General features: G+C 45.5%; 1 protein-coding gene across 1 annotated transcript in view; it reads left to right on the top strand.

The window, feature by feature from the left end:
• Positions 1–11237: 11237 nt before the first annotated feature.
• Positions 11238–16265, top strand: part of LOC100355283 (liver carboxylesterase 1) — a gene marked incomplete at its 5' end in the record, with an annotated part of 32822 nt that continues 27794 nt past the window's right edge. Inside the window, one exon of the mRNA XM_089319087.1 lies at positions 11238–11476. Coding sequence (XP_089175213.1) covers positions 11238–11476 — 239 coding nt within the window. The remainder of the gene's footprint in view (positions 11477–16265) is intronic.

Below are 16265 nucleotides of genomic sequence, written 5' to 3'. Positions count from 1 at the left end.
ACTATCATAGCTTTGTAGTATGTTTTAAAATTAAATATTGTGAAGCTACAAGGTTCACTATTTTGCTCATGATTGCTTTGTCTACTTGTGATATTTTTGGCTTCACATGAATTTTGTTTTTTTATCCAATTCTGTCAAGGATGTCATTGATATTTTATAAGGATTGAGTTGACTGCTGATGACTTTGGATAGTATGAAACCTTAACAATATTAATGCTTGCAATCTATGAACATAGGATATCTTTTCATTTATAGTGCCTTCTTCAATCAATATTTTATAATTTTCATTGTACATTTCTTTCTTCTCCTTGTTTGTCTATTCCTAGCTATTTTGCTTTTTTGGTAGCTATTGTAATTGGGATTGCTTTCTTTAATTTTTTCAGCTACTTTGTTATTGATGTATAGAAACACCACTGATTTTTGATATGTTGCTCTTATATTCTACATTTTAATTTAATTTAATATTATTTTATTTTATTTCTTTCTCTTCACTAACTGCTCTGTCCAGGACTTCCAGTACTATGCTGAGTAACAGGGATGAAAGTGGATGTCCTTGTGCTATTCCAGATCTTAGAGGAAATGCTTTCAACTTTTCCACATTCTGTGTGATGTTAGCTGTAGGTTTATATGTATTGTCTTAATTATGTTGAGGTACATTCTGTTTATACCTGACTTATTGAGGGTTTTTATCATGAAAGAATGGTGACTTATCAAATGCTGCTTCTGCATCTAGGATTCTGTCCTTCATTCTGTTGATGCAATAGATCACATACGTTGATTTGCTTATTTGAACCACCTTTGGTATAGATCCCACGTGATCATGGTGTATCATCTTCTTTATGTGCTGTCAGATGCAGTTTGCTAGTTATTCTGGTGTGGATTTTTGCAGCTGTGTTTATCAAGAATATTGGTATGAATTTTCTTTTGTGTGTGAGATTTTCTTTTGTCTGATTTTGGTTAAAGGAAAGTGATCTTGTTAGATTGAGTTTGGAAGAATTTTCCCATTTCAAATTTTTGAAATCGTTTGTGGACTATAGTTTGTGAACTATTGGCAGTAGTTCTTTTAAGGTTCTGTAGAATTCAGCAGTGAAGCCCTCTAGTCTAGAGCTTTTCTGTTGCAGAAGAATTTTCTTTACTGATTTAATTTTTGTTGCTTATTACTTGTCTTTTTTTTTGATTTTCTGTTTATTTATGGTCCAACCTTGCTAGATGGTATGTGTTTAAGAATGTATCCATTTCTTCCAGGTTTTCCAGTTTGTTGGTATATGGTTGATTGTTCCTAATACTCCCTATATGATCTTTTGTGATTTCTATGGTATAAGTTGTGATCTCGTTTCCACCTCTGTTTATTTGGGCCTTGTCTTTTTTAAATCTAGTAAAAAGTTTGTGGAGTGTTTATCTTCACAGTGGTTACCACTTGTTGAATTCTTTATTTAGTGGAAGGTTAAGCTTGTGATTATAAAGAAAAGTGAAAGTATGTCATTGAGAAAATTAAAAGAAAAACAAAAGAAGGAAGGGGGAGAGTGGGAGTGAGGGAGTGAGGGAGAGTATTGTGGGAATATCATTATGCTCTTTAAACTGTATATAAGAAATACATGAAATTTGTTCTCTTTATATAAATTTTTTAAAAATTTATTTATTTACTTGAGAGGTAGTTACAGATGGAAAGAGGAAGAGATAGAGCGGTCTTCCATCCACTAGTTCGCTCCCCAGTGAACTGGGCTGCAACGGCTGAAGCTGGGCCAATCTGAAGCCAGGAGCCGGGAGCCTCCTCTGGGTCTCTTATGTGGGTGCAGGGGCCCAAACACTTGGGCCATCTTCCACCGCTTTCCCAGGACATAGCAGAGAGCTGGATCGGAAGTGCAGCAGCTGGGACTTGAACACACACCCCATATGGGATGTCGGCACCACAGCACTGGTCCCTCTTCTATATATAAATTTTAAAAGTTTAAAAAAAGGGCATAGGATATAGGGAAGACTTTGCAAAATGAGTAATACAGCTTCTCAACTAAAGCATATCAAACTTGGTTCTGCCCAACAGGCCACCATTTTGCATCTCCATGGAATACAAGGGTGTAGGTGTTCCCACTCAAAACAAAACAAAACAGAAACCAATCAACTTTGCTTTATTAATCTTGTATTATTTGTCTCAATTTATTTATTCTCTGATCTTTATTATGTTTTTCACTCTGCCAATTTTGGCTTTGGCTTGTCCTTGCTTTTCACTTCTTTGAGGTGCATCATTAGGTTGTCAATTTGAAATCTGGCTGGCACCACAGCTCACTAGGCTAATCTTCCGCCTGCAGCGCTGGCACACCGGGTTCTAGTCCCGGTTGGGGCGCTGGATTCTGTCCTGGTTGCTCCTCTTCCAGGCCAGCTCTTTGCTGTGGCATGGAAGGCAGTGGAGGATGGCCCAAGTGCTTGGGCCCTGCACCCGCGTGGGAGACCAGGAGGAAGCACCTGGCTCCTGGCTTCAGATTGGTGCAGCGCGCCGGCCGTAGCAGCCATTTGAGGGTGAACCGATGGAAAAAGGAAGACCTTTCTCTCTGTCTCTCTCTCACTGTCTAACTCTGCCTGTCAAGAAATAATAAATAAATAAATAAATAAAAAATTTGAAATCTGTATTTTTTGATGTAGGCATTTATTTCTGTAAACTTCTCTCTGTGTATAGCTTATACTGTCATCCTTAGGTTTTAGTGTTTTGTTTTTCCATCTTGTTTCAAGAACTTTCTTATTTCTCTTTTCATTTCTTCATTGACAGTTTAGGAGCGTGCTGCTTAATTTTCATATATTTGTACCATTTCCAAAGTTCTTCAAAGAAATATCAGAATTAAACTACACTATAGAGCATCTAATCCAACAGCTGCCATTGGCCTAAGTTGGGTGCTGAAATCTCCGACTCTTATTGTATTAAGGTGTACCTCTCCCTTCAGGTCTGATAAGATTTGCTCATATATTTGGGTGGTCTGGTGCTGGGTGTCTATATGTTTACAATTGTCATATCCTCTAGCTGAATTGACTTCTTATCAATATACAGTGACCTCCTTTTCTGTTTTTTCATAAAATAATTATTTTAATGAAGTATTTGAAATAATTTTAAACATCTGATCAATATGATTATGCAGAAATATGAGAGTATGCTGTACTCTACAAAAAATAAAGCTAAGCATTTAAATTTAAATATACAAAACATAAGTATAGATCTCTTCTTCTTTTTTTTTTTTACAGGCAGAGTGGACAGTGAGAGAGAGAGACAGAGAGAAAGGTCTTCCTTTTCCGTCGGTTCACCTCACAGTGGTCACAATGGCTGGCGCGCTGCAGCCAGCGCACCAGGCTGATCCAAAGCCAGGAGCCAGATGCTTCTCCTGGTCTCCCATGGGGTGCAGGGCCCAAGCACTTGGGCCATCCTCCACTGCACTCCCGGGCCACAGCAGAGAGCTGGCCTGGAAGAGGAGCAACTGGGACAGAATCCAGCGCCCCGACCGGGACTAGAACCCTGTGTGCCAGCGCCGCAGGCGGAGGATTAGCCTAGTGAGCCGCGGCGCCAGCCTAGATCTCTTTATTCTTTAACATATAATAATTTATAGCATTTTACATAACTTGCTGAAACAACAAATGTGGCCAATTTAAAACTTACTATGGTGTAGAATATGGCCATAGCAGACCTGATTGGAAGAGCAGGATGAAAAGTAACATACTTGAGGTGTTTTCTCCCCTGAATGCTTTTCCTAAGAAGCACAGTGTTTCCCATCTTTAACCTTGATTCTTTTCTGTTTTGAAAATTTTTAACTCAAAGTCTGATTTATCTGATATGAATTGAGCTTCTCCTGGGTGTGAATGTGCTTGTCAGGTGTTGTGTGCTAACGTAGATTTTAGGTGGACCCCGTAGTGTGGTCTCCATAAAGTTTCTTCAGCTGTAACCCTCATCAGTGAAGTCTGGGGTTGCATTAGTGGCATAGGCTGCTGGTGTCTGACTGATGCGTCGTGCCGTGTTTATGCTGGGCCTGGATGGCTGCCTCTATCAATACTGGGATGGGTGTGGACAGGCACAGGTGCTGCAGGCCAGCTGGCTGTGAAACAGGCTCGTCACAAGGAGGCCTTCACCCAGCTTCTGTCAGTCCAGGCTCAGGTGCACATGGGTGTTGCAGGCCCTCCAGGTGTGAAGTGGGCTCACCTGGGGATGGGACCCACAGGGATGACTAATGGGCTGGGAGATCAGGTGTGTGAGAACGCTAACAGCTGGCTGTGCAGCAGGCTCTCCTGTAGGACGGAGGACAACGTGTGTCTGGTTGTTGAGCCAGGCCCAGGTGTGGGGAGCAACTCGGACTAGACTGTTACTGGAATTAAGACTTATTCTATACATCTGCTCTCCCACAATATGGCGCTGGGAGAGGAGTAAACAGCTTCTACGCAGCTGCCTCTCACCAACTTGACAAGCTGCAGAAGCTGCTCCTGATTGGAGAGCAGCGTACTCAGCGTGTGGGTAGCAGAGTTGGGATTGGTGGAAGCGGACTATAAAGGAGGAGAGAGACAACATACATCAGGAACATCTAAGGGGAACACCTGAGGAACATCTGAGCAGCCCCCGAGAGAGCCGGCCGGCAGTGTGCCGCTCCCCCATGGAACTGGGGAAAGTGGCAGGGGGAACCGCCCTTCCACGGAGGTGGAAGGGTCGGTAGCCAACTCGGGAAGAACCAGCAGCAAACCCAGGGAGGACCGAGCAGACAAAAGAACAGCGCAGGGTTTAGTGTCGTTCCTCCACGAAGAGGGGGAGCGACACCCAGGCACACAGGAGTTGCCAGCTGCGTCTGCTTCCTCTCAGTGTGAATCGCCTATTGCATGGGAGATGGGGGTCATGTGTGTGTGGAAGCTAAGGTCTCAACCTTTCCGCCTGGCTGAGGCTTGAAGAGGCTAAGGTCATTTTTACTGCAGCTAAGGTCAGGGTGCTGCAGCCACTCCTGAGAGTGAGGTGGAATGACAGTGGGATCTAGCTTCCGGGTAGTGCTGAGCTACCGGGCTTGGGAGTGTACCAGCAACAGAGCTACATAAACTTCGGAAACTCACCAAACTGGGTTTGGGACCTGAGAAGGCCGTGGGAGTCCCCTGTGAAATGGTATACAGCAGCGGTGGGAACTCTTGGAGGTCTCTGGCTTATCTCTCCCCATGAGTAAAGGTCTGTCCTGGTTCCAAGCCAATCTTGGCAGGGGAAGCAGGGGCAGGGGCAGGTGCCTCATTCTCCTCTCCACAGTGCTGTATTGACTTCTGCTCTCCACAGGGACTTCACCAATTGTCTGCTCTCTCTCATGTCCTTCCTCAGTCACTCCTGCCTGAATACAGTTGAGCATTCTTTAATGCGGTCCCATTTCGGGGGCAAGGTGGGGTAGGGATGTGAGTGACAGGTAACTATTCCATCATCTTGCTCAGAAAAGTATCTTTCAAAAATAGAAAGAACTTTCAAGCGAGCAATTGGGAAATTCTTTAATTTTTATTAATATATAAAGATAACAGATTTCATGTATTCCATAGATAGAATTCCAAGAAGATAACCATACTTGCCTCCCTTCCTCCCTCCCTTGAATGCCCCTCTTTCTTTCCTTTCTCTTTTTTCCCCTTTAATTTCTTGCTTTTATAGGTATACCCACTCTGCAGGAAAGAAAGTTCTTCAAGAAGAAGAAATATGGTCCAAAACAAAGCATTAATATCTATGGAAAGATGAAATGGAGATGATATGGAGAACTATGGACATCTTTAAAATAAAGGTAAAGGTAAGATTTCAAAGTAAATTTTTCAATCACTGTCTAAAGTAAAAAAAAAAAGCCAGTGAGTTGTAGTTAGAGCATAAATCACAACAAAATTTGCGACAAAAATTGAACAACAGATGGAAGGCAGCCATTTAAAGCACACTAGGGTGAGGCCCATGTACTTCATGCAATAGGTGTTTATTGTTTTCAGGTGCCATGTGATTAATCAAAGATGTATATTGCATACCCAAAACAACCACTAAAGATTTTTTAAAGTGTTATAGGTAATAACCCAATAACAGAGATAAAGTGAGTCATGAAAAAAATCCCAAGTCCCAAAGCAAGCAAACCAACAGGAAAAAGATAACAAAAAACACACGAACACATGGAAAGTGCTTCTAAAATGACAGAATTTAATCCGACCATATCGATAATTGCACGAGATTAAAATACTTTGAACACACCAGTTAAAAGAGATCATCAGATTCGCTGAAACAAATCAGGACTCAGTGCGGGATAATCCTTGCCCCTTCCTTGCCAACACTTGCCCCTTATCCGGAAAAGCTGATCAGAGAGCCTGGGGGGCTTCCTCCTTTGGTGCCTGTGGTCAATCATAATGGGGAGAAATCTACCATGGCCCATCCCTAAGCCTATTGAGAGCTCCCGGCCACTCTGCTTGTCTGTGCTCTCTCTAGCAATGTGCACCCACTTGAGACACCTTCCCAGCTCTTCCAGAGACCTCACTTATGTGTGTAACTGCTCATGCTTTCTCGGTCTGTGTGTGGGTATAATCATCAATCTTGACTTTTAAATCAACCTTGGGCAGAAATGCACTTTAAACATAAGGACATAGATTAGTAGACATAAAAGTGAAAGGAAGGCAAATAACATAGGGTACTGAAAAAAGAAACTCGTATGGTTTTATTCATGTCAGATAAAGGGGGATATTAGAAGGAACAAAGAGAGGCATTGGAAGGAACAAAGACAGGATGGTCCTCAATGTACATGCATCTAGTGACAGAATCAGGGGTCCATTGTGATGTCTTGGGTTTGGCACCCCCCTCCAAAAGTGGTCCTTGAGACAAAGATTTGGCAGCAATCATTACTTTGGGGAGTGACCCCTGGAATCCCCAAAGAAATGTGTGGAAGAGAGGCAAGGAAAGGAAAACAGCAAAAACAGACGTGCTACAAGTAGGTTTCCTAGTGGACACTGGCGTTTAGTCCCCAAGAGACCAATAGGAACTGACATAAAACAAACCCACTGTTGTTACTGAAGGGGAGTGAAGAAGCCTGGATATTTATACACCAACTTCCATTCATTATCAGCTGAGGTGTGCTTTATGGGTCTATAAGCAGAGACCAAGCCACGTGTCAGCAATTTGGAAATCCAATGACATCCGACGAAGACTAAGTTCTACAATGATATTTGGGAAAACTAGCAGCTACAAAGTACCATTCAACTCATTGTTAAAAAAAATACTACCAGATGAAATGACAAAACGGCATTGCATGTATTACTTATATACCACTCACGATCCAAGCTTTCTCCAATATAACTTCACTTTGGGCAAGTGTCTAGCCATGGAGAACACATCTCTCAGTTCCCAGGTATCAGGTCCTCTTCCTTCCTTCTTCCTCACTAGACACCATCATCCGCTTTGGAGAGTGAAGTTGACATTCGGGTAAGAATGCCACCAATGCCACCTGGCATCTTCTTTTTTCTTTCTTCTTCTTTCTTTTCACTTCCTTCAGTGTTTTCTATCGGGATGTATGAAGAGTTGCCTGCAGGGTTTTCCCAAAGTTCCAACAGCCGGGCCACTCCCCAGGCCAGCTGAAGTGCGATTTTCGTGATGGGACCTGGAATCCATGTCTCCAGTCTCCGTGTGACGCAAGCCTGTTTAGGGAGCACTGCATCTGAACGGTATGGCCTGTGTGCGTGCCAAGTTTCCAGGCGCTCTCCCTAACATCTGCTCCAATGTCTGCCTTGTGTGGCTGCGTCCGTTTCTTTAGTCATTAATCTGATGCTGAGCGTTTATGAGCAGAATTTGATGAGCAATTTGGAAAATTAGCGCTTTCTTTAGTATTATTTTTGGCATCCAGACTTTCAGAAGATGGGTGGGGTCAAAGTCCAGGGCTTTTGAAATGACTCCTCTTACATAATATACTTCCGTTTCCAGAAGAGCTGTATCAGTTCATATCAGCAATGAGACTGCATGTCAGATTTCAGGAGACCTCTGCTTGTTCATCATTGTGAATATATAAAATAAACAATTTACTTTGTCTACTTTATAAGCAATCTTATTTTATCTTTTTATTCTTTTTTCTCAAACAACTGTGGATGTGATTCATTAAATCAAACCAAACATAACTTTGGGGACAAAGCCAGTCTTCACCTGTGGTTCTCCTACTGCTCAGCAGAGGGCCGCATCACAAAGGGGCAAAAGGCTTCCTCCACTCATGCCTGTGGGGAGCTGATGACATGACAGTGTACAACGTGGATGGAAAAGAAAACCACACAAAATAGTTTAAAATTGGAGACGGGTAACATATGCCATTGTCCTTTCCTGTGTGACCTTTTTAAAGGACAGAAGGCATAATCCACTGCTGAAAAAGCCACAGAGATGGTGGTAGAGATCTGCAGTGTTTTCTTGTTTGCACACTCACCTGTCAAGAGCCAGGAATTTTGTTAAACATCTGAATGATGAATGGACAAACGGATGAATGATGAAGTCTGGGGACCATGGGAAGCTCTTCCCACAAAGCTGTCTACTTTGAAAGGTTGTGGGCTCCTGGCACTGGAGGTGTGCGGCAGGAGGCTGGGCCACTGGGCAGGGACTGGATGAAGTTTAAGATTGCTTCCGAACCTGAGAGCCTAGGATCCCGTGGAACACAAGCTCAGGGAGGCTAAGAGTAATGTGGCTGAGCACGGCGGGGCACTGAGTGGTCCTAGACTTTGTCAAGCTTGTTCTGGGGGTCCCTAAGCAAAAGGCACCTGCTCCCCTATGGGCGCCTTTGGGAAGCTTGTGGTGCACGAGGGTTAGGCTCCTGCAAGGCAGGCAGCCTTCTGCAGGAACTTGTTGTACCAGTTTGTGGCTTCTGTAACTTGAGAGTTTGAGCTGGACTCTTAAGATAAAAGAGGGTAAACCATGATTGAGCCTGGCTTTGATTCTCCACAGATGTCCCTGGAGATCTTCGGAAGGAGAGCTTTCCTGGCATCTCATGATCAGCCCGTGGAGCTGTGGTGGTGAGGATGTGGAGGCGAGGCCTCAGGCTTGGGGGCAGCACCTGCAAGGCCCCTCAAAGGGACACAGAGAACTCCCAGGGCCTTCCAGCCTGGGGCTCTGTGCTCTGGTCCTGACCTCTCTGGCTACCTCTAAGGCATGTGGTGAGTTGTGAAATGCAAACATCAGGGGGCATGTTTGGAAATCTTTGTCCTGGGCCAAGGTGAGCAATGCCCTGACAGGTCCGTGAGTGCCCTCTGGACTTGGGGCCACCGAGCCAGGCAGCCTGGCCATTCTGCCCAGACACCAGGAAGGAAGAGAGTGCAGGTTGTTTTCCCCCTGACCATTGGCCCACATCATAGCTGAATTCTGCTAAGTGACTCAGCAGAATAGGAAAGTCTGAAGTCTTGGATAAAGGTTTAAAATGACTTAGAATGTCATGTGTGAGTAGAAAATTTGAGAAACAGGCCAACAGAGTCATTGGAAGATAATCTGCTACTTGCAGACCCCAGTGGGGTGGGGGGAGGGTGGTCTCACCATGGAGGGAAGAGGAAGACCCAGGCAAGGTCAGGAGGAAGGTGGGGAGCATGGGCGAGAGCCTATGCCAGGGTTTCTGCTGGAAGGAAGAAGCAGGGAGGTCAAGCAGGCTAAGACTGGCCGGTGGCCATCATTTCTGGAGATTCGGGCACAGGGTCTGCCCTGGCGGTATGGTGCCTGGCTCCGGGGTGATCAGGCAGGGAATAGTGGCCTGTGTGTGAGAGCCTGGCAGGGAGGGAGTGCTGGATCCGTTGGATCCTGGGCAACACAGTTCCACTAGGGTTGGCAAGGTCAGAGCATCAAACATACAATGGTTAATACAGGAGTGCAGCATGGGTCCTCGGAATACACTGGTGCCCTCCTATAGTCAGAGAAGCTGAGACTCGCAGAGGGACATGAACCTGCCCGACGCCTCCCGGAGCATCAGTCCCCGGTCTATCTCTGGTTCCTGAATCCAGAGCCAGCGTTCCAGCCCCCACTGCCCTGACAGCTCAGGCCTCAATTGATTTTGGATTTTTTTATCTTCTTTTAGGTGGTGAGCCACTCTGAGAGGCCTGGGACTTGGCCTAAGGGAACAACAAGAAGGGACACAAATTTGGCGTAGAGCTTTTCTTTACTCCTGATTATCCCCAGGCAATGCCTTCTTGTCCCCATCTTTACAAAGTCTGCTGCCATGTTCTCAGTTTCCTCATCTGTAAAATTGATTTGATAATGCTTAGCTGGCAAGGCTTTTTCTTTTTCTTTTTTATTTGACAGGTAGAGTTATAGACAGTGAGAGAGAGAGAGAGAGAGAGAGAGAGAGAGAAAGGTCTTCCTTCCGTTGGTTCACTCCCCAAATGGCTGCCACGACTGGCGCTGTGCTGATCCGAAGCCAGGAGCCAGGTGCCTCTTCCTGGTCTCCCATGGGGGTGCAGGGACCCAAGCACTTGGACCATCTTCCACTGCCCTCCCAGGCTACAGCAGAGAGCTGGACTGGAAGAGGAGCAACTGGGACTAGAACCGGCACCAATATGGGATGCCAGTGCCACAGGCAGAGGATTAACCAAGTGAGCCATGGCGCCGGCCCCAGGCAAAGCTTTTTCAAGCAGTATTTAATGGACAGGAATGCACATCGGGCACATGGTGTCTGTTCAGCAGGTGCACATTCCCGTTGTTCCTATTGTTGCCTCCCACCGCGTCTGCCCACTTTTTCACTCTGGGCAGTCTGGCTCCTGCTGAAGGTGATCACCGGGCTCCTACAGGTCAGGCTCAGACGCCGCTCCCCACCCCGCCACTCCACTTTGATGCACTCAGCCCTCTGCCCAGCCTCCTCCCTCCTTGCTGGACTTCCAGGGTGTGGTGACATTCTCCTCCTCCCTCCGATGGATTTTCTAGCCTCACCATCGCTGTCCTTGAGTTTCCTCTTTCTCAGCTCTCACACTGGCATCCTCCATGGGGTCGCACACCAGGTTCAACATGCCTGCTCAACTGCGCATCCAGCGTGTGGTTCAGAACCAGCGTCCTAGTGGGTCGATGTTTCCGGAAGCTTCTGTTCCTGCCAACAGCTCTTCCTGGCATTGACCTTAGGATGGATCTTTCATATGCTCAATTCTAGATTGCTCCTTAAAGCAGTCCTCATCCTTCAGTCGCACAAGGAGAAACTCGGGCCTGGAGGATTTAGCTGACTTAGTCAAGGTCATCTACCTACAATGTGGAAAAACCCAGCTGGAGTCCAGGTCAGACCTCCCCCCTCTGATGTGTCCTCTCTTCCTCTCCATATCCATCAGGGGAAGGGCACCAGTCTGCACCACCTGTGGTAGATACCGTGCATGGCAAAGTCCTGGGGAAGTTCGTCAGCTTAGAAGGATTTGTACAGCCCGTGGCCGTCTTCCTGGGAATCCCCTTCGCCAAACCCCCTCTTGGATCCCTGAGGTTTGCACCACCACAGCCTGCAGAGCCATGGAGCCACGTGAAGAACACCACCTCCTACCCTCCCATGTAAGCTGTGCACGGGGCTGGCACTGGCATCTTTCAGGGGAGATGCTGTAGGAAGGAGTCAAGGCAACCCTCTGGTTGGCTTACACTTTGTTCTAGGGTCCCCAAGAGCATCCCAGAAACCTCACAGCATGCTAGAGCCCTTGGTTCAACATACTTTTATGGAGCACCTAATGTGCTAGACATGTTTAGGTTACTGGGATCCACTGAATAGACCAAAGATCCCTCCCTTCCTGGAGCCTGCATTCCAGCAGGGGGAGACAGATACCAAGCAATGCACAAACGGAATGAATCCTGTAAAACCTTAGACTGTGATGAGTGTGGGAATAAAAGCTTTGACCAGCTGAGGGCGCTGAGAAGTCATGGTCCTACTTTTCTCCTCTCTCGACCTCTGCAAGATTGTGCCGCGGGATGAGTGAAGGGGCGAGGCTTGATTTGAGTTCTCACTGCCGCGTGTGTCCAGCTACCCGGTCACAAGCAGAGCAGTGGTTGGTGTGCCACAGTCACCCTTATCTCCTGGGGATGAAAGCTCGAAGCTCCTCCCTCACCCCACCCCCACACACCCAGGATGCTGACACTTCATGCATCCATGTCAGCTTCACTCATCTCCTCGGCAAGGCCTTTCTGACCAGGATTCTTCCAATTGCCTTCTTTCTTCCATTTCTTTAAAAAATAATCTACTGTTGCTACCTCCTGATGGAGAGTATAATACATACTCATTACCAAAATGTAGGAAATGCAGAGGAAAAAGGTAGGGAAATTAAGACCATGTGCAATGCCATGACTCAGAATTGTTTGTAATATTTTACATCATGTTTCTCAGTAATTTTCTTGGCTGTTAATATTTTTTTTTTTGACAGGCAGAGTGGACAGTGAGAGAGAGAGACAGAGAGAAAGGTCTTCCTTTTGCCATTGGTTCACCCTCCAATGGCCGCCGCGGCCGGTGCGCTGCGGCCGGCGCACCGCGCTGGTCCGATGGCAGGAGCCAGGAGCCAGGTGCTTTTCCTGGTCTCCCATGGGGTGCAGGGCCCAAGCACCTGGGCCATCCTCCACTGCACTCCCTGGCCACAGCAGAGAGGCTGTTAATATTTTATGTAATTTTTAAAAGGTTTATTTATTTATTAGAAAGGCAGAGAGAGAGAGAGAGAGAGAGAGAGAGAGAGAGGTCTTCTACTTACTGGTTCACACCCTAAATGGCTGCAACAGCCAGGACTGGGCCAGGCCAAGGCCAGGAGCCTAGAACTGTATCCGGACCTGGTATGTGGGTGTCAGGAGCCCAACTATGTGGACCATCTCCCACTGCTTTCCCAGGCCTGCTATCAAGGAGCTAGACTGGAGGTGGAACAGCTGGGACTGGAGCCAGTGCTCATGTGGGATGCCTGTATCACAGGTGGTGACGTAACCTGCTTCACCATAACACCAGCCGCAGTTGTTGATATTTTAGGACTTTTTTTTTTTTTCAGTCTCTACCTGTTTAATATTTTTTCTCTTTAAAATGGAAAAATATATACATATATATAATATTCACAGATAGTATAATGTAGGCTATATCTAATTGAGGTTTTCTAAAGATTGTTTTATTTATTTGAAAAACATAGTTACAGAGAGATGAGGAGAGACAGAGCAAGAATGAGAAGGATATATATATATATATATTTTTTTTTTCCATCTGCTGGTTCACTCCCCAATGGCTGCAATGAAGCCAGCCGCCCAGACCCTCTTCTGGGTCCTCCCCGTGGGTTCAGGGGCCTAAGCACTTGGACCACCTTCCACTGCTTTCCCAGGCACATTAGCAGGGAGCTGGATCAGAAGCAGAGCAGCTGGGACTCGAACCAGCAACCTTACAGGATGCCAGCATTGCAGGTAGCAGCTTAACTTGATGTGCCACAGCAACAACCCCAAGTCGTCTCCTCCTCCCTCTTTTAAGATTTATTTATTCCAGAGAAGCAGAGCAATAAGGCGGGGGGGAGTAGAGGGAGAGGAAAGGAGAAGAGAGAGAGAGAGAGAGAGAGATCTTCTATCCGCTGATTCACTCCTCAGAAGGCTGCAATAGCCAGGGCTGTGTAAGGCCAAAGTCAGGGGCCAGGATCTTCACCTGGGTCTCCCTCCTGGATCACAGGAACACGAGTACCTGAGCTGTCCTCCACCACTTTCCCAGTGTAGCAGGGAGTTAGACTGGAAGCTGAGCGACTGGGACCCACACAGGGCTGCTGGCATTGCAAGGGGTTGCTTAACCAGCTGCACCACACACCAGCTCCAGTGTCTTGCTTTTTAATCCATCCTGTCACCTTGAGTCATTCATTCGGATAATTTACTTTGCATTCAAGGTAATCATTAACAGTCAAAGACTTACTCCTGCTATTTTGTTACATGTTTTCTATTTATCAAGCATTTTTTCTTCCTTGATAGTTGTATGGTTTTCTCTATAGTATGTTTTTATTTCTTCCTTTTACTTCTAGTGTATATATTATGACCTTTTGCTTGGTTGTTAGTTTGAGGTTTACAATAAACATTATAGTTACAATAAGTTATTTTAGAGAGTTTACAACTGAACTTCAGGAAGTAATGAAATGAACAAAATTCTACTATTTAACTCCAATTCTCCCTACATTTTTAATTTTTGATTTCATTTTTTCATCTTTTTATATTGCCTTTCATTAAAAAATTAACGCGGTTATTTTTATCTTAAATATTTTTATATGGCTGGGCCAAGTTGAAGCCAGAAGCCAGGAACTCCATCTGGGTCTCCCATGTGGGTGACAGGGACCCAAGTACTTGGGTCATCTTCTGCTGTGTTCCCTGGCACATTAGCAAGCAGCATGATCGTAAGTGGAGCAGTCAGGACTCAAACCTGTTCTCGCGTGGGATGCCAGCATCACAGGCAGCAGCTTAACCCGCTGTGCCACAATGCTGGCCCCCTCTATGTTCATCTTTATGCTAAAGATATAAGTGGTTTTCATAGCATGATTACAGTATTAGAGTGTTAGAGTAATTGTAGTTTCTATATTTTTACGGGCTCGTTTTATACCTTCAGATGTGTCCTCGTGACACTTCAGTGTTTGTTTTCTTCAGTTTGAAGAAATCGCTTGTAGCATTTCTTGCAGAGCAGGTCTGGTGAGACAAATCTTTCAGCTTTTGTTTTTCTGGGGAGTCTCTCTCCATTTCTGAAGGACAGCCTTGCTGTGCAGAAAGTGTCTTCCTTCAGTGCTCCGAGTCTATCGTCTCGCTCTTGCCAGCTGCAAGCTTTCTGCCAAGTCATATGAGAACTTCCTGACATGTTATTTGCTTTTTTTTTTTCTCGCTAGTTTTAGGTCCTCTCTTTGTTTTCTATATCTGAAGCTTTGATTATATATCTTGGGGTAGTCTTAGTGGGTTCAATCTGATGGGTCACCTTTCACCTCTTTGTACCTGGATATTTGCATCTCCAGGTTCTGAACATTCTCTGTTGCTACTTTGAATATACCTTCAACTTCCCTGTCTTTTTCAACTGCCTCTTGAACTTCAGCAGCCCAGATATTTCCAGATATTTTCTCTGTAGTTGTTGTTCAACAGGTCCTATGCATTTTCCTCATTCCTTTGTGTGTGTGTGTGTGTGTGTCTACTGCTCTGTGTGTTTTAAAATAGCTTGTCTTTGAATTCACTGATTCTTTTCTTTGGTCAACTTGGCTGTTAATGCTCCGGATTACATGTTTTATTCATTGTATTTTTTAGTGTGTAGATTTCCATTTTTTAATATTTCAATCAATCAAAATTCTATAATGAATTTTGAATTATTTCTGTTTTTTTTGTTTTTTTGTTTTTTGTTTTTTGTTTTTTTTTTTTTTTTGGCTTTTCATGAAGTTCATTGAGCTTCCTGAAAGAGCTGGTTTGAACTGTTGTCTGATCATTCATCTCCATAACTCTGATGTCAGTCTCCAGCATCTTATTCTGTCTGTTTCATGAGGGCCGTGTCCCTGAACATTCTTGATGCTGTGGGTGTGCTGATGTCTGCATGCTGAGAGATTAACTTGTCTCAGAGTTCCTAATCTGGTGTGTGCTCGTCCTTCATCAGTGGCATTTCAGATCTTCAGTGTGTCACATGACACGTCACAACTCACATGAGCCCACGACCACAGCAATCATCTCGGCACTGCAGTCTCTAATCCCAGGTTTCCCAAAAGCCTCGCAAGGTCTTTAAGGTTGACAGCTCTCCAGCCCAGATGGACCTTAGGAAAACTCAGGAACCTGGGCCATGCGGGAAAGTTTGTCGGAGACCTGAGTCCAGACTCAGCTCACTGGCCAGGTGGGTGTGTCCCCAGCAGTTCTGCACCATGGAGGACTGCTTCCTAAATACAGAGAGAATCTGGAGCCGACACTGGGTTCTGCCAGGATAGAGGTGCTGGTGAAGCCATCGTGTTGGTTCAGACAGGTGCACGTTCCCCTGTGCTATCTCCTTGATTACAGAAAAAAGGACCAGCTCTAATGCTCTTTCAGAATCTGTTGTGCGACAGAGGTTGGTGAGCCCATCATATCGTCTCAAATAGGCATGTATCTCCCAAGAGGAGAGCGTTTGCAGACTGCAGTAAGTGGGGCCCATACTCAGCCTGGGTAGCCTTGGATCTGCTGCGAGCTGAAGTCCATCGTGGAGGCTTAGACTTCTGGGCCACAGGATGTAGATGAGGCTCTGGGTTCTAAAGATTAGGACTGTAAGCAGTCCACAGATGAGACCTTAGCTAAGGGGAACTGGAGTTGAGCCATGAGTCAACTTGTAAGCCCTCTGGAAAGGCCTTTGTTGGTGGGCTGTTAAGCCCCT

This window comes from Oryctolagus cuniculus, chromosome 18 (genome assembly GCF_051225735.1).
Source record: "Oryctolagus cuniculus isolate XC-2025 breed Fujian yellow rabbit chromosome 18, ASM5122573v1, whole genome shotgun sequence".
Classification (NCBI taxonomy): Eukaryota; Metazoa; Chordata; class Mammalia; order Lagomorpha; family Leporidae; genus Oryctolagus; species Oryctolagus cuniculus.
This window is presented reverse-complemented; position numbering and strand designations above follow the sequence as displayed.